The 26,726-nt window shown below is 38.6% G+C and overlaps 1 protein-coding gene across 3 annotated transcripts in view; it reads right to left on the bottom strand.

The window, feature by feature from the left end:
• Window positions 1-26,726, bottom strand: part of LOC109975356 (netrin-G1-like) — a 71,921-nt gene that overhangs the window by 5,396 nt on the left and 39,799 nt on the right. For 2 of the 3 annotated variants that reach the window (XM_020625861.2, XM_020625815.3), the window contains exons 4-6: window positions 11,765-11,937; window positions 5,396-5,422; window positions 3,421-3,465 (exon numbers count right to left, since the gene is read on the bottom strand). In XM_020625861.2, coding sequence (XP_020481517.1) covers window positions 3,421-3,465; window positions 5,396-5,422; window positions 11,765-11,937 — 245 coding nt within the window. The remainder of the gene's footprint in view (window positions 1-3,420; window positions 3,466-5,395; window positions 5,423-11,764; window positions 11,938-26,726) is intronic. The other variant, XM_065954309.1, reaches the window with a different exon arrangement.

Genomic DNA, 26,726 nt, shown 5'->3' with positions numbered 1-26,726 from the left:
AGAATTTGTTAATGTTGTTGTTAATTTGTTAAAAAACAAAAAGACAAAGATAAAGACCTGCTTGTATTTTTCGACCAAACCTCTGGCAGTTTATTACATTTGTGTTTCTGCAACGCAAATCTATAAGTTCTTTGTGTTTCATTTCTTAATGGTCTACAGTCCTTTTTAAAATACCAATACGATTTTTAGGCTTTTCTTTTTCAGATTTTGGAAGAATTTACATTTTTTTAAAGCTTTAAGACTGAGCTATCGGATATATAGGATAGTGGATCAAGTAGGAAATCAGGAGAGAGAGAGTATAGGCAATAACGTGCAGGAATGATGCCACAGGTTGGATTCAAACCTGGTCGCCTGCTTGGAGGAGTATTCCTTCTTCCATGGGGCGCGACCTAACCACTAGGCCATCTGTAGCAGAATGACTGCACTCTAAGACGTCATATATGTTAAAGCAAGCAGTGTGATGGAATTAATATGGGGAACTCTCCCTAAATGACTGTAACAGATAATAGTTATGTTTGAGAAAACAAAATGCTTTTATTTTTCAAAAGTCATTTAATGGCCCCCCCGCTGTCAGAGAATAACCATGTTTTCAATCTTTTACAGAGTAACAAACAAATCGACTACGATACTAAAATGTTGGACAAACAAATCCCTATATTGGTACTGTTTTTTTAGAAGATCTGTTGGTGTGTTTATGTCCTAAACATACTCAGGCAGTTCTCTAATCTCTCATCTCAGAGAGAACTCAGCTCTTGACGTCCTCAGACTCTCTTTGACAGAAGTCTGTGAGATACAGAAATCACTGCATGATGCAAGTTAAACAGTCAGAAATGAATGAAGATCCTGTCACAACTTTTTTTGTGGTTGAGGATTTGGAAAAAACAACAGCATTCATTCTTATCTGCTGATCTCTACACGAATCAAATTCGTCATGTGGAGCGTCAAAGAGAAAGACCCTGGAGAATAGTTGGCAACTCAGTTTAATTACACACAGAGAAGAAAATCTTATTTAAAAATCATATTTATAGTCATTTATTGAAGCGTTTTTAAAGACGCTTTTACAACTATAGATCGGCCAGTGCAATTAAGTATAACTGGAGACAGTTTCCAGATACAGGATCTGCTAATTATATGCACCGAGACAGAATAGTGTTTCTTCAATTACACTGGATCAATATCTTTTCCATGATGTCAGGGAAAGCTGAAACCTGTTATCATATTAACATGGAGGCTTCATCATTAGTCATGACTCCAGACTCACAAGTTCAACATAAACTGCCTGCTGAATACTTAGCACGTTGTCGTGGCAGGGCTACAATTCTGCCTGGAATAACAGGAGGGGCCTACTGTTGCTCAAGAACGTGTCTAACAAAGGGTAAGTAAACGGTCGTCAGATTTGAAAATTAGAAAGTTAGATTTCGTGTATCTGTCAGTGGTTTTGGAAAATGTCCTCTGTTGTTGATATTTAGTGGTTTAGGTTTAGGGTTTCTGATATTTAGTTAAAAAGTTTAACTTGAATGTAGGCTAATTTAAAAGCTATAGCCAAGAAGCATGTTAGCTAACCATATCACAGGGCAACAACTCACTGGCCTTTGTCCAATATTAAATCATCCATACTAGCAGCAATGAAGCTTAAAGAATATGTTGGATCATTTATTAAAAATTCAATACTTTCTATTTCATTCTTAATTTTTAGTTTGTAGTGTCCACATTTTTTTGCCCTATTGCCTCCCTTTGTTGGGAATATGAAGTAGAGAATGAGGGTGTGATTTTGGACATCTGTTATAAAATATGGTCATTAGCAACCTGAGTTTTTATTTCTTTGCTGATTTTGTTCTCTACTTGTGTAAATAGAATTGAACAACAAAGCATCTCATACTGCTTTCAGGTATGTTCCTCCTATTGAGGTGTCAGAATTCACATCAGTCGGTTTCATAACCAACAAAAAAAGAAATATTGCCTATTTTTAAGATCATTTATAAGGACTTCACCCTTTATTGTCAGTCTCCATTTGTTGCTTTACATATCTCATGTTTTAGTACCACACTCTTCTATCATTGTTGCTAAGAAGAAGTCACACAGGTGTCTTTGTATTGCCTTTATAGGCCTCGCTATAAGAGCTGCAAATCAAATCTTTGTCAGTCTGAAAACGAGGTTGGGTCTTACTCTCTCAGTGAATCCCTACCGGTACTTAAGTTGATTACTGTTTTCGAATGTCAGAAGTTAAGCAAGTGTTTCAACAATCAACACATACACATAGTATATTTACAGGAACGAATATCAGAAAATGTTCTGTCTGCAGTGTCAAATAAAAAGGAGTACACACATTTTTTTTCAGTTATATATCAGTGAATATTGGTGAGTCAAAATCTTGTTTTACTGACTGGCTGTTCTCTTTAGTATTGAGCACTGTTGTCATTTCATCAAGTTTCGTCCTGTCTTGTCGTTAGTATGTAAAAGGAGTCCGACTCAATTACTGCAAACCAAATCTACCTACTGTTACAAATAAAGTGACCTTACCTTAGGAGGTTGACGTTACTCAAATGCTAAATAACTTTCTTGTGTTTATTTTAGAAAACATCTAGTTGCCCTGTTTAGAGAACTGCTAATAAAGTAGCAGGTAACGCAACACATCCAATAATCAAATGTTCATAGGTTAGATCAGCTTAGGCAGGTTTGATTGACTAATACTCGCACACTTGATTTGGAAACAAGCACAATTTGTAACCCATTCCAGAGCAGTAACTGGTTTCCTTTCACCTCTGACAGCAGCCAACACTGGAGCATCTGGTTCTCAGCTTTGCAAGTCATGAAAATAGAAGGAAAACAATCCCTTCCCTTAATCGTAGAAATCCCAAAAGTCCTTTTTAATTTTTTTCTCCCTCCAGTCTGTGAAAGCAGTGGTGCAGATGCAACTTAACACTCACTACACAGGATATCTGGGCCTGAGGATTAGCTGCAGATAGCTGGAGATCAATCTACATAAACCCCCCTGGAGCCTCTTCTCTCCTTCCCTCTCCTTCTCCTCTTTCCTCCCCCCTTCCCCCTTCTGATCACGGCAGAAAGGGTGCCCCTTCAGAGAGCATTCTGGGTATTTAAAAAGCAGGATACGATCAAAGGGGTTAGGAAGCTGTGGACTCTGTGATCCTGAAGCGCGAGGTCCATTCCCTTCAGTTTCCCCACAACAAAAGGTCCGTCTTGTAAGGACCTGTGTTTGTTTGTGTGCATGCAGGGATAAAAGCATCTGGGCTTTGGGAAAACAACCTTTTGCAAACTTCCATTAGCAAATTCTACATTACACCTTCAAAGCACTTTTTTTTTTTTTTTTTTTTTTTTTTTTTACGCTTCCAATCAATAAGCAATCAATTCTTTCTATGTATCGTTAAAGTCATGCTGAAGTTACAAAGCCTATAAGCCTACCTTGGTTACGATTTGCAACACCAAGAGATGAAGCATTTGCTCGATCTGTGTGGAAATGGGAAAGGTTATAAATTACACTCGAGTCGTCAGATAATTCATGCTGTTATGTACTTAAAGAACAGGGCCAGCATGCATCAATTCTTGCTTTTTAATTTTTTTTTTTTTTAACAATAATCTGTTTTATGTCTGGGCCTCAGAACTGTAGGAAAACGTCTGCCACATGTTTGGAATAGTAGGTCGACTAATGTAAATGGTGTGCATGCAACTTAAATGGGTGAATCTTTCCACAAGACAAAGGCAGAGACATGGACATATGGTAGCTACTGTTGTTATCCAGCATGAGGAGTCACCTTCAGGCATCAACATGCGTAGGGGTGCATGGTGGGAACCAGGTATTCATAATAATAAAAATGGAAGCTTTACTTGTGTTTGGCCTTGGGCAGATATCCGTCTGTGAGCTTAGGGCTAATATTCTAGTGTGGAAGAGAGAGTTCCTGCTGATTCACTGACTCAAACATGCAGGAGCTCTACCATATTTCATGAACTACACTCAGTCTTAAACTGTGCCTGTGTTGCACCTCAACTACAAATGACATACTTCATATTCATGTGTACTATTTTGCAAACCCCTTGTGAAAAAAATTAAGAATTTCTGCCTTAAGGCAATGAATGAGTTGAGGATAAGGTAGCTTTTAGACTCCCTTTGTCTATTGGTTTATTTCAATTTATTCAGGAACAATATGAACAATCAAGAGGCGACTTTGAACCTGCACAGTGTGTAACACATCCAAAAACTTACAAGGCTCAAAGGATATTAAGTTGTCTGCTAATTTTATTCTATTCCAAATGTGGAAATATATAAAACTTCGGGCTGTCAGCGTTAACGTGTTAAACGTGATGCAATTAATGTCCACAACTAATACACCAATCTTTTTAAATCCCATTAATCGTGTTCCTTTTTTGTCCCTTTCAGGGCACCGTAATTAAGCCATCGAGCGACTTCCTGCCTGCGCAGTGAAAGGAAACCATGACACCGCCGTGCCACTCACTCATTCACTTAAAAAAAAAAAACAACAACCAGGCGGCTCAGTTGGCAATTCAAAACTTATATGAACCTTATGAGATCAAACATTTCACTTTTTTACGGTTCCCTTTAATTTATTTAATTTACTCCGGTAACTTTTGTATCGTTAAGCAGTTCCTCTGTCAACTCTTAATTTAATGTCTTAACTTTCAATCTACCGGATGTTCCTTATAGTCCTCAGCTTATTTACATAATACAAAATAAAAGCACAATAAAAACAGTTTTAAATGGGAAAATAATGGAATTTCAAATCTTTTTTTCAAATGTGATTAATTGCGATTCAAATGTTTGAATTGTTTGACAGCCGTATAGTAAAAATTAGACAATGACTACCATTACTTACCAAAGCATTCAGCCTCATCTAACACTCCCCCCAGCTGATCACCCACTTCCTTTCTCCTTCATTTGTTTGTCTCTTGTTGTCTCCCATTACACCCCCCCCCCCCCCCCTTGGGTTTCATGAAAGGCGCTATATAAAGTTATTATTATTATTATTATTACATTTTTTTATCAGTCAGGTAAGAAAACAATATTTTTAATTTATTCAAAAGGAAGTGTGGTTTGCACAACAGTCGCAGGAATGTGAAGTATATTATTTCTTTCATAATCGGAAGATAAACCAAGAATGAACATTTAAATAACTATAAATGGGCTAATCTGTGGGATAATTTCCACTTTTAAAGATGTATTAAAGTCAGGTATAATGAAGTTATTCTTCATTGATGAATGAATGTTAAGATGGATTTTTTTCTTTGTGAAAAAAACAAACTGTTGAATTGTAATGGTAATGCACGGCACAATGTGTCACTCCAACATAAGAGTTAGTCATCACTGAGGGGGGAAACTATTAGTCAGCATGCCAACTTAGAATAAAGAAGCATGTTCACTTACGCACTGGTCCGTGATTACTGGGAATACCTGCAAAAGAGCAAAGAGAAAATGTTTTAGTGGCGCATTACTCATGTCTGAAATGACTCCCATTAAAAAGCAAGCAAACACTATATACTTAAGTTGTTTCCTTCAAGCAATTTATGATGACCACCACTTGGTCTCCTCTGTGTGCACTGATTAACAGCAGCTGTGGCTCTTCAGTGAACCTGAACAACACCCGCCTTCTTCTGATGATAATAACAGGTCTGCCAGCCATGAAATGTCAACAGAATCCAAAGTTGTCATTCATAAAAGACCTTCCTTCAGCACACAAAATTTAGTTTGAACAACTAGATCGTGTCTTTGTCTCAAAAGTTGAATTTTCTGTGAATAATCTTTCAGCCAAAAGGTCTCTGAATTAAAGCTCCTGTGAGGAACTTTTGCTTTGATTTTGGTGCCCCAAGTGGACAAAGTGGTACCTCTCATCTCTTTGCTGATCTTTTCCGATACACATGGAAATTATTTTGCTTTGTATTGCTCTTATAGAGGCATTGGTATTCATTTCAGTCCATTACACAACCAGATTGAACTCCTCACAGGAGATTTAAACCAGTTTAATTGAATCTGTAAAAAGACAGTGTTATCAACGTGTCAGTTTAGAGGAATCAGAATCAGAATCAAATACATTTACACATACAAGGAATTTGACTTGGTGTATTGGTGCTAAACAATTAACAAGGAAATAAAGCAGAACTAACAACAACTTAAATAATACAGTATAAGAAGCTATTACAATATATAAAATAGAATTTAAAAATCTGAACTCTAAAAAATAAAAAACACAAAATGTACAAAAGGTGCAATGTAGGAGCTGTGCAGTGGACAATGAGAAAACATCTTATAGTGTATGCAACCTACTCACACAGTGCATGTAAAGAAATAAATTTAAAGTCCAGTGGGCGTTAATGTAACACATAAAGAACAGTTTCAGAGTTTCCAATAGATTCCTGAAAAATTAAATTGAAAAAACATATTGATAAAATTACTTATTTATCTAAATAGGAAAATATGACTACCCACCGTCTGTGAAATATAAAAAAAATATTAAATACATTAAAAAACAGACACTACCAAGCACTCGCATAAAAGCCCGGCCTACAACTCAAACCTCGATGCCGTTTTTGTCTCCCACATATTTGTTATCAGTGTTTGTCTGTGTGTTCATCATCTTTGTGTTTATTAGTATAATCAGCGGGCATGTCCCATCCTATAATTAGTGGAAAACGTTTTCCAAGCTTTGTCCTTCTCAAATTATTTTTCAGCTGGGCTTCATATTGTTAGCACCCCATTCATCACTTCATTACCAGTTTGGGGCTGTCACAACAACTGTTGGCATTCACCACAGCACCGCAGCAGCCCAGGAAAAACATAGATTTTAAGCTCCAATTTGCAAGAAAGCAAGCAAACTGCAGCAAACAGTTGTTCTTTGTGCGAATTGGAGGGAAAACATCATTGGCCTTTGAAGCCAAAACACATTCTACAGTCTGATCAAAGTCTGAGCCGCAGTCCTTCTTAACCTGTGAACCTGCTTTGGAACACCAGATGAGTTGACGCTCTCCTCCAAAGTGGACTGTCAACATAATTCTCCAAGTGATTCCTCTTCTGCTCTGCGGGCAACTCACAGCTTTTTCTCCTGCTTCTTTTAGAGAAACCTCGGATTTGAATCACGATCAGTCACTCCCTGCCGCTGACAGCCATGCCCCATAGCAACAGAGGGCTCCATTTTTGGCTCTAATTTATTAGATGAAGGGTCACGTATGTCCATATATCTGAATACGCTGGGATTTAAATTTGTAATAGACCTCGCCCTGTTCATACCTGTGAGATAAAGGACTTCAATGATTAAAGAGGAAGTCTTGATGACAGATGAAAGCTATTAAAGCATAATTACATCTTGCACGTTCAGCATATTTGTCTTTATATGATATGCCTGTATGTTTAATATCTTTACACAAAATATGAGCTCCACATAATGAATACAGGCACGGGCTTTACTTATGAGAGAAAGAGGAATAATTTAAGAGAAAAGCACGTTCATTGAACACCTGGGGGACCAATATCGTTACGTCACTTCCATGTGCAACATTATTGCATTTTATTCCGCTGCCAAACAAGTGTGCTAATATTGCTTTTGATATGGCTAGACCCCTGGTTTCATCAGTCGGGTGCAGATGCGGCCAAGTGTTGGATTTTTTAATAACAGCCTGTCAATCTGGCGGTGAGCAGCACATTGCAGGGAGTCTCATAACACGGAAGAGGTGCAGAGGTAAATCGAGCAATATCTCCTCAGAGTTCACAAAAACAAACTCCCAAACGCAATCAAATGTGCTGCATGTGCACACACATGCCGTTTGAAGCACACGCGTGAAAACAAACGTGCAGTTTCACAAGATACATGCTAATACAAATGTGTGTAATCCCTTGAATTGTCATCAAAAAAATCACCCAAAGAACACATAGATATAAGCAAAGCAAATGTTTATATGTGCTCAGTGGATCAATAGCAATATCGTATCTTTGTACAGATCTAATCACAGCGTCTATGTCTGAGAATCTGAGTCAGACAATCAACCTTAGCATCTGAAAAACCTGCTGTCAATCCCTCCAGACTGCTGCCATGTTGGGTTTCTGACTGTAAGGCTGAATCAGTGTGAGCGGAGGACCAGAGGGCTAGATCTTCCACCATCTGGCCCTCGCCTGGCCGTCCACCACCACATCCCTGAGTGGCTGTATTAGATTTATTGAGGCAATGAGCCCCCTGCCTCAGGCACGGGATTTGATAAATGTGACTCAACTCCCGTCCAAGATTATAATGGGGATAATTCAAAAGAGCACCTTCTGCCTCAGAGATACCATGTGAACAGGCAGGGAAAGATCCAGCATTAGTTCACCCTTATTATGGCGTAGAGGAAGGGAATACTTAATTCAATGTTAAAGTATTGGAGGAGTGTTGTTTATGTTCACTTGATGTTGAATAAATTAAACATACCAAGATTTATCAATCCCCCAAGGGAAAAAAAAGGCAAGACATAAATACATGCAGCAAGTGCTCATTTTCAAATATGTCATTGTGGACCCTAATGCCTTAGAAAAGGGCCCATAGGATTGTTCTAAAAATGTCAGCTTTCAGTACATTCAGAAACGCTATTCTTATTATTTTATGTTAAAGCGACCAAAACAACCGTTTTTTATTTATTTTTATTTTTTGCCAGCCCTCAATTAATAATTGGGTGGGCAGGGTTGTTGATGTTTATATCCTGCAACCGGTGAGCAACCAATGTGATGCAACTGTTTTCGTGCGTATAGTAAAGTAGATTTATTCTCTTTCTTGCTCGCCAGTAGATCCTTTACTACTCTTTTTTTGGTACTTTGAATATTTACCATATCAGGGGCATGTCCAGACTTTTTGGACTGGGGTGGCCCAACTGTGGCACTGACTTATACAGGGGTGGCCTTAAGTGTGATGTGAGCACAAACTCACTCAAATAAAGATCCATTATTCACAAATCATAACAACTTTTAAAACAAGAGATAATGGCAACATTAGCTTAATTTTTATGACACAAAAAAAAATATGTTTAAAAGTCACCATTTAAAGTACTTAAAAAAAGTGCATGTGAAATTCTGCACAGTCCAACCTGCAACATATTGGTCCTGACACATTCCCAGTTAGTTCATTGCAAGTAAGACAGTGTGACTTACTTTCATATGCACATTCTTATTTGATAGATATTCAAAGTTTTTCTTTTAATTTCAAGTACAAACCAAAAATTGCTACACTGATATGTTAAGAAAACTACTAGCAGCCTTCTGCAAAAGAAGGCCTAAAGACCTAATAGTTGATTTTAACACAAGTCTCCCATCTGACAGGGCAAATAGCCAATGAAAGTTTGGGATTTTTGGTGCAGCACCTTGGGTGACCAATCACATTTCTAAAGTGGCCCATGCCACTCCTGGCCTACCCCTGGACATGCCCCTGTACAATATGTAGCATAGATATAAATGTAAAAAATGTCATCAAGGGGCCACATCAATCCATCCATTTCCACTTCCTCGTTTTTATGGCTTGTCTTGCCTCCTGAGACCTCCACCCCTCCAGTCCGTCAGGAATAGTCTCCCGCTGTGAGGTGCATATGTGAACAGGCAAATCAGAAGGATTTCAGGGGCAGCCTGTACTGAAATCTTCTAGAAATTCTAGTGCATGCGTGAAATAAGCTTTTGACAAAACTGTCTTTACTTAAGGTCCATTTACAATTGCTTGGGATGCTTTTAAGTTACATCTTAATGCCCTTTCGTACCAAAGAGGTTATGTTGAAACCGTCACTTCTTGCAATATGCTTGCCTACAACGTTTTACACCAAGGCGGTTAGATGAGATGTCTAGTCTGCTTCCAGTCTAGGTTGTTGACATCAGAAAATAACCTGAAATGTTAAGCTCATCGCCTTCTTCTGTCAGTCCCCTTTCCTTTCTGACCACTGCTGCTCTTTAGTTGCTTTAGAGCTTGCAAAAGAGACCTACCTACCATTAACTCATACAAAGAAAGCTTTACCTAATAAATGTAGTATTAAGTTATTCTCACCCTTCTTTGTCCCTAATAATGCAAACTGTGCTTCAGGAAGATGACTCGTTTAGTCAGGTAATTATTAAATCAGCCACTGGCAACCATCACAAAGTGATCCTGGGCTACACGATCAGCAAGAACAAGTTGAACTTCAACTGAAACTTTTCCCTGCAGTGTTCTGAACCTCGCCTTGAATTTTGGTCTCAAGTGTCCTTTACTGTCTTGTGAACAGACGGAGTTTGCTCAGTTGTCATGGAGATGGCTTAGTGGCCATCACTTTGAACTTCACGTGGACCTTGGTCAAGTTGTAACAGGTGTTCCTAAATAAAAGTGTGAAATTGTTGACCCTGTGTCTTTTCAAGAATGGGCCTGGCCTTGGATGTGAGGAGATCAAACTGATCAGCGAGGAGCCAGTAGACGCCCAGACAAACATCAAGGAGGCCTCTCACATCCAGCATCAAAGACAGGTGTTACAAAATGTTTCAACCTCCTCCCTGGCTGTGTGTTCAGACAGAATGTGAAGCGAATTTTAGAGAGAGCATGATTGCATGAAAAAAAAAAAAACACAAATTCGCCCAGATTTTTTTCAGTGTGAGCTGCACGTTTTTACTGCGGTGACTACTAATTGCAATCAAATGCTAATAATTAAATAAACTACAATAAGTATATAAGTTTTTAAATTTGTCACCCTCACTTTTGAATTTTTTTGAAACTGTCATTTTTTTTTGAAACTGTCATCATAACTTCAAACACTGTGGCTGTGCCCAAAACCACATACTACCGTACTGCCTACTACTCAAACAGTACTGCATACTACTAACCCGACTGTTGGCATGCCTTCATTGGATCCTCTTCTGGATGTGTTACAAACATGACACTGCGACTTCCATCATTATTAGATCATGTCCTGCCCCTCAGAGACCCTCCCCTCCAATCCCACCGGGGAAAAATCCTACTTTGAAAGACATGTGTGAATGAGCAACTTTTGAAAATGTCAGGGGCAGTATGTGCTGAAATCATTTAGATATTTATGGGAGTTCATATGTGAAAGGGGCTAATGTCATTGACATACAGAGATGAGAGGAGAATAAGGGGAGAAACTCGAGGGTGAAATAACAGAAAGTGTTGTGTAAACACAATCACTGACAGACTCTGACAGAAATGATTGGGGCACATTTTGCCAGCTAGCTTGAAACAATATCTTGTCCTCTATCAGAACACACACCAGGAGGTTTTGAGGGGAGATAGATGTATGTCTACTTCCACATTTCATTCATTTCATTTCAGTTCAAAGAAAATCTTAGGTATGCATACGGTTTGAACAAACTACTACATTTGTAGTTATGCTCATAGCTTTATAAATTACAGTGCTATTTGTTAGTCATTCATTGTACGGAAAGATATTTAAGCTATAAACTAACTCATAAACTGACAGCCAAATGACTCTATATTGTTTTTTGCATGTTAGCTCTCTCTCACTGGCAGATTTAACAAATCCAAAAAACTTGCTTAAGATGTTTTGGAGAACAGAAGCCTAGAGGCGAACAGCTAATGTGATTAAGAGGTATGACAAATTTCACTTTCAAGGGCAAAGATTTAAACTAAAAAACAAATAAAGGGTATAATGTTTCATTTTTACAACCACCCTCAGATTTCAGTGTCTGCTATAGCCAGACCAGAGATTGTGTTTTGCTACAACCAGTGCCAGCAGTATCTCCAGTTAATTAGCTGCAAGTCCAGCCTAAATTACCGAACGTCACAATACTTACATATATTTGCTGTTCCTTTGGGTATTGGAAGGTAAGAGCCCACACTCCAGGCTCTGCCGTGGTAGTGCCTCTTGCAGCGGCTGCAGTCTGGCCCTGTGGTGTTGTGTTCACACTCACAGCCCAGCTTCCCCTTGTCAAACACACAGCTGTTGGCATGCAGGTTGCACTTGCACCTGAGTCAGAAAGATAACAAAAAAAGACAGACACATAAATAGGCATCATTCTGCATCCAATGGAATCAATGCCCTTTGGAGGGGGGGATTCACAAAGTGTGCCCTTGCTGTGTGTGTTTGCGCTTTTCATATTTTTTGACAGGGGTAAATTGAAATCCTGTTGGGTTATCTGCCTTGGATCGTGCCTTCACAAAGCTTCATTATGCCCTCCTTTAAAACAAAAACAAGGCCTCATTTGTTACTGCCCCTGCGGAGAGAACAGCGATGCAAATAAGGTCACTTTTGCCTCTATGAGAGCTAAATGAAAGACACTCTGTGAGATTAACTAATTGAGCACAAAACACAGATCTGACTGGAAGATGATAGCGTGATAAAGAAGCAGCATAGCAGGAGATCTTCCCTTTTTTCTCTCTCTTCAAAGTTACCATGCTATTTGGCACGGGAGCCTTCAGGCAGGGAAGCCTGCAGGTTTATGGAGCTGGTTTATTAGACAGAACTGTGGCAGAGCTGACAGATGCTCCTGACAGGAGAAGTGAGGAGGCCTGACGGCTTTCAACGCTCAACCAAATCCACCCCCCCCCCCCCCCCCCCCCCCGATTTGACCACATGGAGCAGGCATGCGTGCATCTCCAAGTGTGGGGGGGAAAAAAACAAGCTGGGTGCTGTTGGAGTCTTAACTGTGTGTGTGTAAAGATTTATTTTTGGGCTTTTTATGCCTTCATTTCACAGATAGAACAGTGGATAGTCAGAAACTGGGGAGAGAGAATTTGGGCCTATGTACAAGGGGTGCACACTTACTTCTACTGTGTGCGTTTTTTACACCCTAAGTGAGCAAAGTTACTCTCTTCTTATTTCATTTTTTAAAGCTGAACATTCTCCAAGAATGAAGAATGAAATATGAAATGAAGAGTTCTATCAGAGGCAGAATTCAATGCATTTGTTTTCATAGTGGAAAAATCCCTTTGGGGTGAGACATGACCCTTCCGCTTTTTGCCAGGGATCCTGCTCACCCTGTTGAGATCTCATTTCCCAACAACAACACTTTCATTGTATATTATCCCTTACATAAATAATGCGTATTCCAAATATAATCCTCCATATTTGATTTTATTCCTCAGGGGGCTAAAGGTTACAACTAGTGACCTCAGCTTCTTGGTGAGTTTTGGAGGCTGATATAGAAACAGACATTGGGGGAGATGGGGTGGGGGTGGGGGGCTTGCAGCCAGAGTTGATCTGACACACGACCCGTCCACAGGGGTTTTGGGCGGATCATGGTTTCATCTCATGACTGTGTTTGTTTTTACAGAGTCCTTCTGAGGCAGATTTCGCCCATTTGAGACCGAGCGTCCGGGTATCTGTTCCCCCCGTTTAGCAGTGAACATGAGACAGAGAAATGACAGCAGCAGTCAGAAATACATCCATTCTAATTGACTTCCTGGCCTTACGGTGACATCTCACATTAATGATAGATAACTGCGGGAAACAAGGGAAACTGAAGCCCGCTCTATGTAGCTGATAAAGCAGCAGTGAGATGTCAGTGCGAGGTCTAAGTTAATGGAGATTTCTGGTAACATGCACCCATGGGCACCCAGATATTAATATGTGTGTGTATTTATGTTTACAGGCTCTAACTATAACTCCTTCTATAATTACTTTATCTAACATTTATTATACTCATGTATACCAACTCATATAAACACATACAGTATGTCTATGTTTATGTTTGTCCTCTTATATCGCTAACAGGACTGTTTTGTAAAATATTATGGCAGTGTGACAGCATGGTAATCATTCCTATATGTTTTTATTGTATTGTTCCTATCAAACATTAACAAATACAACAAATGGTTAATGTAGTGAAATGGTTTCTTTCCAATTTTATGCACCAAAACAGTTTGTTTGGGTTTAAAAATGAGGATATGGAGTAAAATAAGAACACCAGTTATGCTAAAAAAAAAATAATAATAATAATTTTACACAAGTAGCTTTATGTACGCAAGTCGTGAAACCCAGGTGATAACTCTAAAGAAGTAAATCTTTTCATGAACTCTCATGATAATCCTATCTGTCTGAGTCGCCATTCATCATACCTAAAAAACACCCAAAATGACGGATATACGGATATCTTTGGACTAAGTCACTTGGCCCCCAGTCTTTTCACCTGTAGGACCTACAGCCACTAAAGGTCCCAGCTCACTGTGAATATGTTTCCTAATCACCCTATATGTACATTGTGTGCATCTATTTAAAATTATATCAAAGGCCTACATTTATAGCTACTGTATGCAACAATAGATGGTTTAAAATTTTCCCCCCACTGAAAAGATGAACAAATGTGGAATGTAAGAAAATAATTGTTATTTTGGAAAGAGCAAGGTGAGTCACAGTAATAAAATATATGTGGTAAGAAATTCTCACTTGACAAAAATGTTGCCAAAAATAGAGTTCACATTAAGAACCCAGGAACAAAAGTTTTATTCTAATTCTATGATAAGATTTTTTATATTTCAATTACTAACATTACAACGCACTGCAATCTAATTAAAGCATCTTAAACCTCAGGTTGTCATTCAAACACACAAAAAACAAGCCAAAAAGAAATAATGAATTGAAGCAAAATGGATTTCTGAAGGTAGAAAAACATTAACCTGGTAAATATTTATTACATTTATCTGAGGAAAATCACCATATCTCCTCGGGGTAAGTGCGGTCTCACATTATAATAAGCCATTATAGATGTGACTGAATATCAGCACACATGCATAGCATCAAATGTGACTGCCACTTTCCGCGCATTCCCCACAGTCCTTAACTTTTTAATCAATTAAAGTCCCTGCCTCCATAAAATTAATGATGGGGTGTCGCTCTTCTGCCATGCAGACAGCAGCGGATCCCTGAAGAAAAGAGTGATGAGATTTGACCTTCCACTTAATTAAAAACCAGCAAAATTTGGATCATCTGGCCCAGCCGGCGCAGGGAACACGCTGATAGAGTACAGGATGTGGACTCAGGGGAGCTCTGGGATGTGATGCTTTTGCCACCGGCATTGTCATATTGAAATCAGAGAGTTTTTAAATCCCCGGTTTCAGTCACAAGGGGGAAGAGATCCCCTGAATGTCCAGCCTTCTGAACCAGTGTTATTACAAAGACACATTTCATGGAGTTTTAACGACCTTTTCTCCAGCCCAATAGCATTTGGTGTTTATCCATTATCCAAACAAGTGACCCTCCCTCTGGAGACTCTAGAGATCATCTAGTGTCTTTGTCCTTCCAATCAATTGCATTTCTTTGGCTGGGGTTAGAAGTGCTCTTAGAAAGGACAAACTCAACAGTTTAATGGATGGATTGTGTTTCTTCAAGCCAAATTGTATGTGTGTTTTTGTGTGCACAAGAAAGCGAGAGTCAGAGTCATTATGAAAGGGTCACTTCATTGCAGTCTGGATGTGTTTAGCTGTGTCTTCTTTTCCCTCTTTTGTTTCAACATAATTGTGAAACACAAAGCTATACGGCTTCGATATTGTTTTAAAAAAGGGGGGATGCTCTTGCAGGGGCCAAAATGCTAATCTATTTGCACCAGGGTTGGACCCATAGACCTGTATAACATCTGTAATGGTGGTTGCAATATTGGAAAAGCTATCTCAACCCAACTATTGATCAATCTAGTAATAGGCAAATGGGTAGAGCTGGGGTGGGCCTTAAGCCTCCTGGCAAACAGCTACAATGCCTCCACTTGTCAGTCAAACAGTTGTTAGAAAAATGAGCTAGTGATACAAAATTTGTTTTTTTTTTGTACCAGGCTGTAAACATTTTTATTACTGCTGTAAAGAAATGTAATATGGGACCTATTTGGGATTCTGTTGCGTTTGCATCCAGCCTCTAGTGGACACTGGAGGAACTGCATTTTCTTTCAAACTTCCATATTGGCTTAATTTTTCAACACCTCAGGTTGCTTCTTGGTTGTACTGCAAACTTAGCTTTAAACAGCCAAGTGTATGCAGCATGATATTAAGTTCTCTAACCAACAATACTATTAGCACCACTGTGATAGCAATGTAGTCAATAACCACCCACATCCCAAAATACTCCTGCAGCCAGCTCGAAACATACAACTTTGAGGAATTCTCCACACAGTAGACTACTGTTTACATCCAGTATGCAACCAAAACTCAACCTTTCAATATTTTAACTGAATTTTATATTCTTTCCATAACCTAAACAGGTTGTTTTTGTGCTTAAACTACAAAAAGCAACTATTTTACAATTTCCTCTCTAGCCAAAAATAAATAATTTCACACTGGAACAAAATTCCCTCAATAAGTCAGTCTCTAAATATCCATCGACTGCTGACACTTAACACCTGCAGTCAAAAAATATCTCTACATCACACTGCACTCAACTCCTGCTAAAGAAAATACACAACTGCGGACAACTCTTAGCACCAGCCGCTGTCAATAACCACCCTCTGTCCACAATCAACACCCGCAGCTGAAACTAAACGCCCACGGCAGTCAATAATCACCCACAGACGGTGCCCATGGCAGGAAGTTGAATACCTGCAGTGTTGCTTTTCTCACCTAGATGCAAATAAACAGACTGTAAAAAAACCAAAAAAAAAACAGAAATATATTTTTCTGGAATAAGATATGATAACAAAAGATACTTTATTGTCCCCTTGGGTGAATTTTCCTTGGACTCCATCTGGCTGAAATTTTAACAAGGCATGGAGTCCTTGTCGCAGATGTCTGCGCCGCCTGGAACTGGATGTTTGTCCCAGAATGGTGAACTTATAGTTATGGGATATTTCTTTTGATATAACTGGGAGACTGCCTCGGACTAATTTTATCAATGACATTTCTTCAAAATGCTGCAAAAACTACAAATTACATTTTCTTTACATTCTTTGATCCTTGTCGGAGATCAAAATGTAAGAGAGGATACCTCAAAAACCTTGGCGAATAAAAACAAAAATATCTTCAGGGGTAGATCAAATGTGAGATATTTTAGTAAACAAACCTTTAGGTGTGATTCGAATAGACCTATGCTTAATTACCTTTTCACTTCCCCCTTTCAAAAAGAAGACATTATTACAGAACTGCATCTGGTTTATTCTGCAGCAGGTGTAAAAGGTGACACAGATGCAGGTTTTTATTTGGACTAGCTTGTGGTCTGTGAGTGTGCATGTTAAATGTAACAAGTAACAGATCTGTACAGTGAAGTAAGGTGAGTCAGGGTCTAGGTTATGTTGACAGGCTGGAGCAGACATCAGCAGTGCCCTGTGTCTTCTCCTCTGGCTGCTGCCTAACCTTGGTTTCTCCTGGCTGCTTGGCACTGTGTTGACAGGCTCACGATGTCTAACACGGCTTTTCTTCCCCGTGACAGCTTCTAGCATCTCTGATTCAAGACAAGAGAGGCGCACAGAACTCGTTAAAAAAGAACCTCAAAGCAGAAGAGCCTTAGCTGACAGCTTTTGGGAAACTTTCAATCTTTGGAGTTGAACCTTGCCGAGACTTCCAAGGAAAATCTCATTCTAGCAGAATATGTCATAAAGTGTAAGTTTTGCTTAGGATGAATGGCTGTAAATTAATGTTCTTGCTGTTTTGAACACATTTTCTGTCATCAAATCTTTGATTGTTATTGATCTAACTGGATCTTGGCCAGTATAACAATACATGTCCCTGTAAAGACGGTTTCCCTGAGTATAATTACCATATGTTGCATTATCACATACTTATTCTCAGAGAATAAATAACATAAAACTCACTGTAGCAATAACCTATAAATGTTTTAAACCATGAGAATTAATGACTGCGAAGCCTTAAACGCTACAGAGATAAAGATTGTGATTGATAAGGAAAAAATAATGTCATAATTATGTTAACTGGGGCACTCAGTTGTGACATCATTATGTAAAAATATATAGGAAAAATTCGATGCAATCTTTTCAGTTCACTCCAAGTAGGCTATACTCTGTATGAATTATTTGCCTGCCCTCCTTGTACTCCCACAAGACTCTCTGGCATGCTAACAGGTGTTTTTTACTGTAGTATACATTGCACCACAGAGACATATTAAGCTACTTCTAGGCTAACTAAAAGCAGAGATTATTATTATTACATTATTATAGTTATTTTCTTGGTCTTGATCTTTCAATTTTATGTGCGACACATTTACTTCCAAAATTGCTTGATTGTTGACGACAAATGAAAGAAAAGCTGACCATTCAGTGTAACATTTTTAGTTAACACTAAGCTAACATTGCTTGCTACTGCTGTCTGAGGCCATTTTCTTTGTTGTGGAGGCTAGCAGTATGATGATGGAGTCCCATTTACGTTTAGCACTCTTACAGGTTCTGTTTCAGTGAAAAGACAAGATATCCAGTGTCCAAGTGCTGCTCTTTGAGTCACACCAACTTGTTAAGGCAAAACAGTAATGGATAGATATTCATTTGCAACATTTTTTGTTGTTTGTCAAGTTGTGTGTTCCTACTATGACAACTTGACATGCCCATGCTTTAAAAAAGGGATGTTAGCAGACTAGTAGACGGTCTGCAAGAAGGGTTTGTTGGCCATTTAAAATACCTTAAACCTTCGCACAGATCTTATCCATTTGAAACACTGAAAACATCCTAAGGGAATGCAGGGTCTTTTATCCATTTGTGGAAGATTTTGGCTTTTAAAGAACAAAAAAACATAAGCACTAAAGAGGTTTCAGCCAAAACTGAGCTACATTTAAAGCTGTAAGATAACCTTCCAACAGCATATCACTGACTATTTTTTGCTCTTTTTTGATGTGATTGACCTAATTTACTGTTTGCACAAATCCTGAGGCAGTGAAGATAAAGAAAATAAATACCACAGTGTCTATCTTTGGGGAAAAAATAAGCAGCAGCTTCTACAAAATGTTTCCTCCTTTGAGGCTTTTGCATTAAACCTGAACGCCTTTAAACTGTTTGCAGTATTCAGTCTTTTTCCATTTAAGAGTTAACCCATGACTGGCACTCTGACTGATAAGACTGACCGAGCAAACCTGTCCTCCCTCAGCTCCATATCATACCTGATCCCTTACAAGTAGCTCATGGTCAGAGCCTGTAATGTGCCTCCATGCTGTATAAATACATACTCCGGTCTCCTAAAACTTTTCCTCGACAAGACATTTAGAGAGCCTCACACCTCCTGACCAGTGATTGCTCTGACAGGTTCGCACAGATCATGGCTGACGAGAGAAACTTTGGCCTTGCAGAAAGTTTTAGATGAATGTCAATGTTTTTACCTGCACGAAACAGGATCTCCCATCCAACACTTTACAGGGAAGGAGAGGCTGCTGGATGTGATTAACATGAGAGGAAGAAACACGTTTATACAGGTGTGTTACAGGGGAGCAAAACATTTCAGAATTTTATTTAAAAACATGAAAGTTACTCCTGTTTCCTTTACCTTCACAAATACTGGGATCTCATTTCTTACTGTTACAGAATCTCAAATTGATGAACTACACCTCACAATTACAGTGCGGTTGTAGCACTGTGTATCGTGGAGCATTGAGGTTCCTCACAAAGTTTAACTCATTACTTTTGCTGAACATTTTGGATAGTTTTCCTTGTCCATACGCAGACTTACTGTATGGTGTATTCTCATCTACAAGTCTATTTTGTGGTTTCCTTCTTCATACCTACATCAGTCAGGAGAGTACAGGAATCTTACAATATTTGGTCCTCTGACCTTTTCTTTCTTTCTTTCTTTGTAAAACATTTTTTAAGGTCAGAACTGAACAATTGGAGAAGGCGTTTGAGTTGCTTCTCCCTTTATTTGAAATTGATAACACAAAAACCTGAAGCAATTGTTCTAATGAGATCCTTTGAAAGTTTTTTTCTTTAATGACTTGGAGGCAAGCACATCTGGCTCGTTGTTCTTCCAGATTTATTTATTGTAGTTCATTTTGACACATTTTGGCTGGTTTAATGTGCTACTCTAAGTCTTTTGATGTATTATAGAAATGTATATTGTGTTATGTTTGTATGCATGACCTGCTCATGGTTTGTTGAAATCTTTGTTAACTGGGCTGTTGTCGGTCTTGGCTAAAAAATAAAAAAAATTTAAGTCACAATTAACTTTTCCTGGTTAGATACAGGTTTAATTAAACAAATAATGGAGACTGGGATATTTAAAAAATGACACACTGAAAAAAATATGTAACAGAAATTATTGTGAAAATCAGCCTTGAATTTCCAAAAGTTAAATTTCTGATAGTATGTCCAAAAGCTTATAATGCGTAACCAATGCCTTCATCTTGATCGTTACTGGAATGGTACTATTAAAGGTCTCTTTAAAATAATGTAAATTAATTACTTTAAATGACTTCTGTTGGTTTTTCAGATAATTGATTTGGTCCAAAATGCTTTTCATGCCCAGAGCTCTCAGAGAAAGGAAGCTTTGAAGCATTTCAGATTGCCTTTTGTGACATTTGGAACTTTAAATTCATGTTGTGTCTTTATTTTAAGATGAATCTTGTTTCAGGTCTTAATGCCTTGCTTGGCCATGTCCAAATGTTATCTCTTGAATTTTCCTGATTTGAACACATTTCATTTATTGAAAGAGTAATCCCAGTGGTATTTGTCCCCATATATTTTAATTGGACTCCTCGGAAAACAAGTTAAGCCTTCAGTATATCCCCTTTACATTATTTGGTTGCTAAGGCTCAAGTGTGGATTGGGGCTTGAAATGGAAATTAGACTTTACTATAAATGAATAATGAATGCTAGGGAAGCTTGGACTCATGATGTCAGTTTTTCTATTTGATTAGATAAACTTTATTCCTGTAGGATGTACAGCCATTGATGTATATTCAAAGATAGATCGCTGGTTTAGACTACATACATTTTTAAAATTAACTAAGGAGATACTAAATTGTGGTTTTTAGAAATCTCCCTAAATACATGTAGAGATGTTTGTTTAGCATACAGCAACGTTTCCTGCTTCAACAACAGTCATATCAGTAGTAACATATGACATCCAGCTAACAGAGTGAGGTTACAGTGTTACCTTACAAATATTCCTTTCCACATTTGGTCTAGCATTGAAGTTTTTCTTTAGGAGAGGAGGGAGAGTCACAGAGTCACCTCATTACACCAGGCTGTGTCACCGTGAAATTGAAGAGTCCGATTAGGCTTGTTTTCGTCGCTCTGTGCTGTGGCCAATTTTGTCATTCTTTGGGGTGGTAATGTAATACATCTCAAGCAAATTGTTTGTGTCCCCCCCTCCCCCTGAAATATAAAGCAGCCCCGCCAGCGCTCCCCAAATTGTTGCAGAAATATTAGGAACGGATCACAAGTTAATTCCCCATGCTTCAATTTTCTGCCGAGGCGAAATGAAATTTGAATTTGCGAGGCTTGGGCCACTGCCACTGAAAGCCTGTGATTTGTTTCAATGACAGGGCCTATTATTGAAGTTGTGCATTGATGTAGGCATACAGTATGGTAATGTCTACCTCCCCCCCTTGTCCCACCTCGGCCCTCATGGTAGAGGGGCGTCTCATTCATGTGATGTAAGCTGCCGAGACAAGGAGGAAGCCATGAAGAAATCGGCAATGGGGAGACTTATTAATATGGAAATCAGAGCCTGGCTGCATACTCTGTGTACAATATTGTGTGTGTGCGTTGTGTACATACAAGTGCTGCTTACTGCATGCACTAACCAAGGCTGGAAGTATAAAAAGTAAAAATCTATTTTCAGAAAAGAAGTGATGCAATAAGAAAGAAAAACCCTGCTCACATAAGAACATCCTTACACACACATATGTACACCCTATCTGAGGCCTGAGCTATACTAAGCACATTCAGGCTTTATTTTGGTTATCCAGCTCCACTAACTTCACTAAGTCACAAAAAATGGTTATCATGGGCGTATAACCGGTTAGTTGTGACTGTTATAAGTGAAGCTATTCTGTGACGCTGAGATTCTCTTTATCAAACACAATTGATTCTCTGCCAGAGAACAAACTGGACACAAAACCCCTTTGAAATGTCCCAGCTTGTCTAGCTCCTACATACATAATATAATTACACATGTAAATCAGGTTAACTTGTTGTGCACGTGTAGATAGCTTGCTGTAACTATCAGAATAATTATTTCTACATGATATATAAAGTAAATTATAAATTATCAGATAGCGAGGTCAGACACAAAAATATACCAACACAAAAAAGACTGGATAACTAAGGGGATGGATAAAGATGATAAATTAGCAGACAAATTGAGATCAACAAAATCGAACAAAAGGCGACAGGGGAGTGGCCAAAACAAATGTATTTTATTTGAACAAAAGAATGAAAAAACAGAGGAGGGAGGGCTGCAAACTGCAACACAGGTACATCATGGAGTCCCGAGGTCCGATCATACAACAGACAGTCGCTAGGTAATTTGTAGTTATTATAAGGAAAAACAATGAAAGATACTGGTTCATATTTGACTCTGTTGCAGCACTGGCATGAAAGGAGCGGGTCTTACACATCTCACACAATCACACACACAGGTGCAGGCTGTTGGCTGCACATCAACATATTTAAAAAACATACCAACATACTTTACTATTGAAAATTGAGAAAAAGCAATTACATAATCCAGGTGAAAAAAAAACCAATAACACAGCGGCAGGAACAAAGGGCAAGAAGGACAGCTGAGGATTTTTAAAAATGAAGCGTTCTCAACATTTCAACACACCAGGCAAAGCGTTTGAGCCTCCTAGTGAACAGCTACGTACCAAGCACCCGCTTGCAGTCACAACCCTAATTATGCATAACTGTTATCCTTCATGGAATCAAAACATATGGGTTATAAAAACATTCACCCCCCTGTACGGTGTGTTGATAATGAACCATTTAGAGCAAAATGGGTTTTTTTTGCACTAGGCTGTAAACATGTTTATTTGTCGGAGACCACCCAAAGTTGACACTCAATGAGCGGCAGGTTTTTGTGCTTCTACACTGACTTCATTTTTCAACACCGGGGGTTGCTGCTTGCTCGGAACACACCTGCCCTCCTGAGGCTTACCTCCCTAACATGAAATCCTGCCTCTGAGCTCATAAAGCCACACCAACCCTGTCTGCTCCACTACCTCTGACGCTTGATCATACAATAAGTGCAGAAAAAGGACATGTTGACGATTTTACTATTCAAGGCTGCTGGCCCACCAGAGGCAGCTTATGTTGATGTACTTTCCCTCCATATATTATTTACAAAGAAAGCGCGGGGCCTTAATGAGCTCTAATTAAACGCCTGAGACTGAGAGATGACTGGCAGGAAACATTGCAACATGTGACAGGCATCTGGTGGAAGATAAGTGAGCAGGCGTTTGGCAGAGAAGCGTGTGGTGGTAGAAGAGGATCGCTGGGGGTCGTCTGAACCTGACTTTCAATCTCTGTCAATCAAGCTGGCTACAGCTGTCACGGTTCACAGGGCAACGGTGCAGAGGATCGGAGGCATGTGTGTGTGTGTTTAGTGCAGGTTTAGAGCCAGAGAGGATGTGCTTGGCACTGATATGGTGTGTGCAGTTTATGTTGGATCATATGGTTATGTCAATTGTACCATTGCAATGTTGTGGGGACAAGGAAGGTTGTAATCCAGTACTAGAAAGGACATTGTGTCCACTGCACGATCAACTCACTTTTTCTTTGGCTTTCTAATCAGTCACATGTTCATCTGCTCATTCAGAGACGGCCCAAAACACTCGTAGGTGAATCCTTCTATCATATCTGACCTCTTACTAGAAGGCTTTTAGCTAAAGGTTGTCTATTGCATTTTCTTCAAATTTCCTTTCAACACAAGTGCAATAAGGTTTGTCTGTGAATCTCTTAACACTTCATGGTGGTCTTTTTCAATAAATGATTTTTTTAAGAATAGCATTGTTGAGAAATGGCCCCAAGATTAAAAAAACAAAAAAAACAACTTCAAGCAGCGCTAACAATCAACATTCTGATTTGCTAAATGTAAATTGCTTGGATAGTAAAAACAACAAATCTCTCCTGACTTTTGCTCTGTAGTTTCTGCTTTGCATATAAGATAATCACAAATCTATTAAATGTACATATGAATGACAGCCTGGTGTTACACATGACTGTAAGATTCAAAGACATTTCAATTCCATAATAGAGGCTGATGACGGTAAAGTATTCTTATAAAGCTCTGTGCTGTAACACAAATCTTGACTGTAAAGGATTTACTGTTACCAGTCTGTGCACGTTTCAAATGCAAACAGGAGAGCAACAAATGAACTTTGGAATCAAACAGTCGGCTTTGACACAGTTCTCATCAGACATGAAAAACACCCATCTGAGGCAACAGATGTCCAAAGTGTACAGAAACGGAATCTTCTCAAAGATGACAGCGTATCAAAAGCATTTTGCATGAAAATGACTAAAGGAGGGAAACATGAAACAAAAAAAATAACATGGGCTGAATAAAACAAGGTAAAAAGCCATTTATGCGCTGAGCAACTTTTAATGTCATGCCAACTTGCCAAAGAAAAAAAACATCACGTTATGCGTCAGCCTTTTAAAAGGGCAACAACCTACAGCTTTTCTAAGCGTGCACAACATACTTGGGGGTTGATTGCATTAACAGAAGAGAAGAGGTCAATTGTGAATAATTACACACTTTGAATGGTGCACAAGAGCGGTTATATTGAAAGTACAAAACAAGCTGATGGCAAACAGATAGAATCAGTACTTCTCTTTTGTTCCCAATCACAGTGTTGCTTCACTTTTACATTTGGAAAACGGTCATACATTGTGTTCTTTTTGAAGAGTATACTTTGCAATAATCTCAAATACTTTTTGCAGCCACTGAACTTAACACCACCATGTTTCTCAACAACAAACTTTACTCAAAAACTCCAGTCAGTCAGAATACAACTATGTTTATAGTCAGTAATATGAATTAAGGAGGGAAACTTCTGGGCACATTATGCAGGTTATATGTTGAAATATCCTCAGTCTGCTTTTGCCTGAGTTTCTATAAGCAGCCGTTGGAAAGCACATACTGTAGATATCCTCGGGGTTTAGATCCTTTCTGTGTGGTTCAGCGAGGTGCGATGCTTGTCATGTGAATGCGCTGTGGAGGAGTTACAAATTTAGACTCCTTTTTAAGTGCAAGATACAGTTGGGGAGCGTGTTTCACTACTTTTATGAGCTCTGGATTCCCATTGGGAGAGGGAGATACCGAGTTTGTCTATAGCTGGAGGGGAACATTGGGGAGCATATAATAACACTACAATGTTTCATCCCTTAACTCAAATTAGTATTCCCTTCAACCCAAATTGTCTTTGAATAACTCACATGTATACCTCAGAGGGAAGGTTCAGGATAAAATGTGCTCTCTTTTGTCTTGAAATTTGCTTTTGTTTAACATCTGTCAGCAGACTAAAGTCAGCGGGGAATAAAACATCTCTTTTTAATTTCTACAAGCCTGCAGTCGTGTAACCAGTAGGTATTCTTACTTCTTCGTGTGTTACAAAGCAGACGGTTCACAGGGAATTGAATTACACAAGCACAAAAAAGAAAGCGTATTGTGTTGAATGAAAACTGTTTGAATGTTCTCAATTAGCAATCAACAAGTCCCTGGGGAAAAAAATATAAAATCTGTCTTTGCAAGTGGTAATTCTGGCAAGCATGTTGCATCAACTGCGAATACAAATTAAAAGATCTATGGAGCAGGAAATGTGAACTAATGAGTGAGTAGCTCTAAGTAGTTCTTAAGTATAGATTAGTTTCATAATTACAATTAATAAATGCTCGATTTTCTGAAAATTCTAATTCAGATTAAAAAAACGTTATTTGTCCCATGGGGGCCATTCAAAGGCAAATAGAGCAGTATTATGAAGAAGAAAAAACTAAGCTAACATTAGACAAGTTTGGATGAAAATGTAGCCGATTGACTTGATGCCTCATCGTTTAAGAACTCAAACTAAAAAGATTACAGTCTCTTTAAGCACAAAACACAATATATATAGGCTATAAAATGATACCAAAATGACAAATGACATCCGTTTAGTAAACATAATTTCCACTAGCTCTAATCTGAATGTAAAAACCACCAACTTTGAAACACATACTGTACATTTAATTGCATGTATCAAAAGCCTTGTATACTTTCTTGCAAAAAAACAACAACCTCAATCTTAGTTTTTAAAATTGTTTCCATGCGACATCCAGCGACTTTTATTCTCTGATTGAAATCCTAAATACATGATTATATTAAGTTCTCACCGTCCCCACACCCTCTCCAGTGGGCTACATGCCTCTCATTTTCTACGTTTTAAATGCTTAATTGAATGACTTAGTACTTTTAAATGAGCAAGCTAGAAATAGCTTCTAATATTTGCAGTTTACTGGATAGCAATACAGTGCATTTACATATAAGGAGGTATTCATATGTACATTTAAATAGCATGTAGTGTCCATAGTATACATTTTTAGGTTTGTCAAATTGCCACTAGAGGAGTTTCAAGTTTCTTGACTCTTTGAAATGCTGGAAAAATCACCTCGATTTACACTCAACTTTTAAAGAGACCAGGTGTTTCTGGAGTTCTATTCTTTAAATTTTTAGACCATAATCAACCTAAAAAATAACCAAAAATGATATCTATGCAGAGAACGAATTGTACAGTCTCCATTTACTTCATACATTATGTTATTAAGGAGGTGTTCACACATCCAACTAGCACATGAAGTAGGTGTGTAGGACAATCACAACAGTTGTGATTATTTTCTAATAGATTGGTGAGGCTTAGCAGGAGGA

The sequence above is a fragment of the Labrus bergylta genome, chromosome 4, assembly GCF_963930695.1.
Source record: "Labrus bergylta chromosome 4, fLabBer1.1, whole genome shotgun sequence".
Classification (NCBI taxonomy): domain Eukaryota; kingdom Metazoa; phylum Chordata; class Actinopteri; order Labriformes; family Labridae; genus Labrus; species Labrus bergylta.
This window is presented reverse-complemented; position numbering and strand designations above follow the sequence as displayed.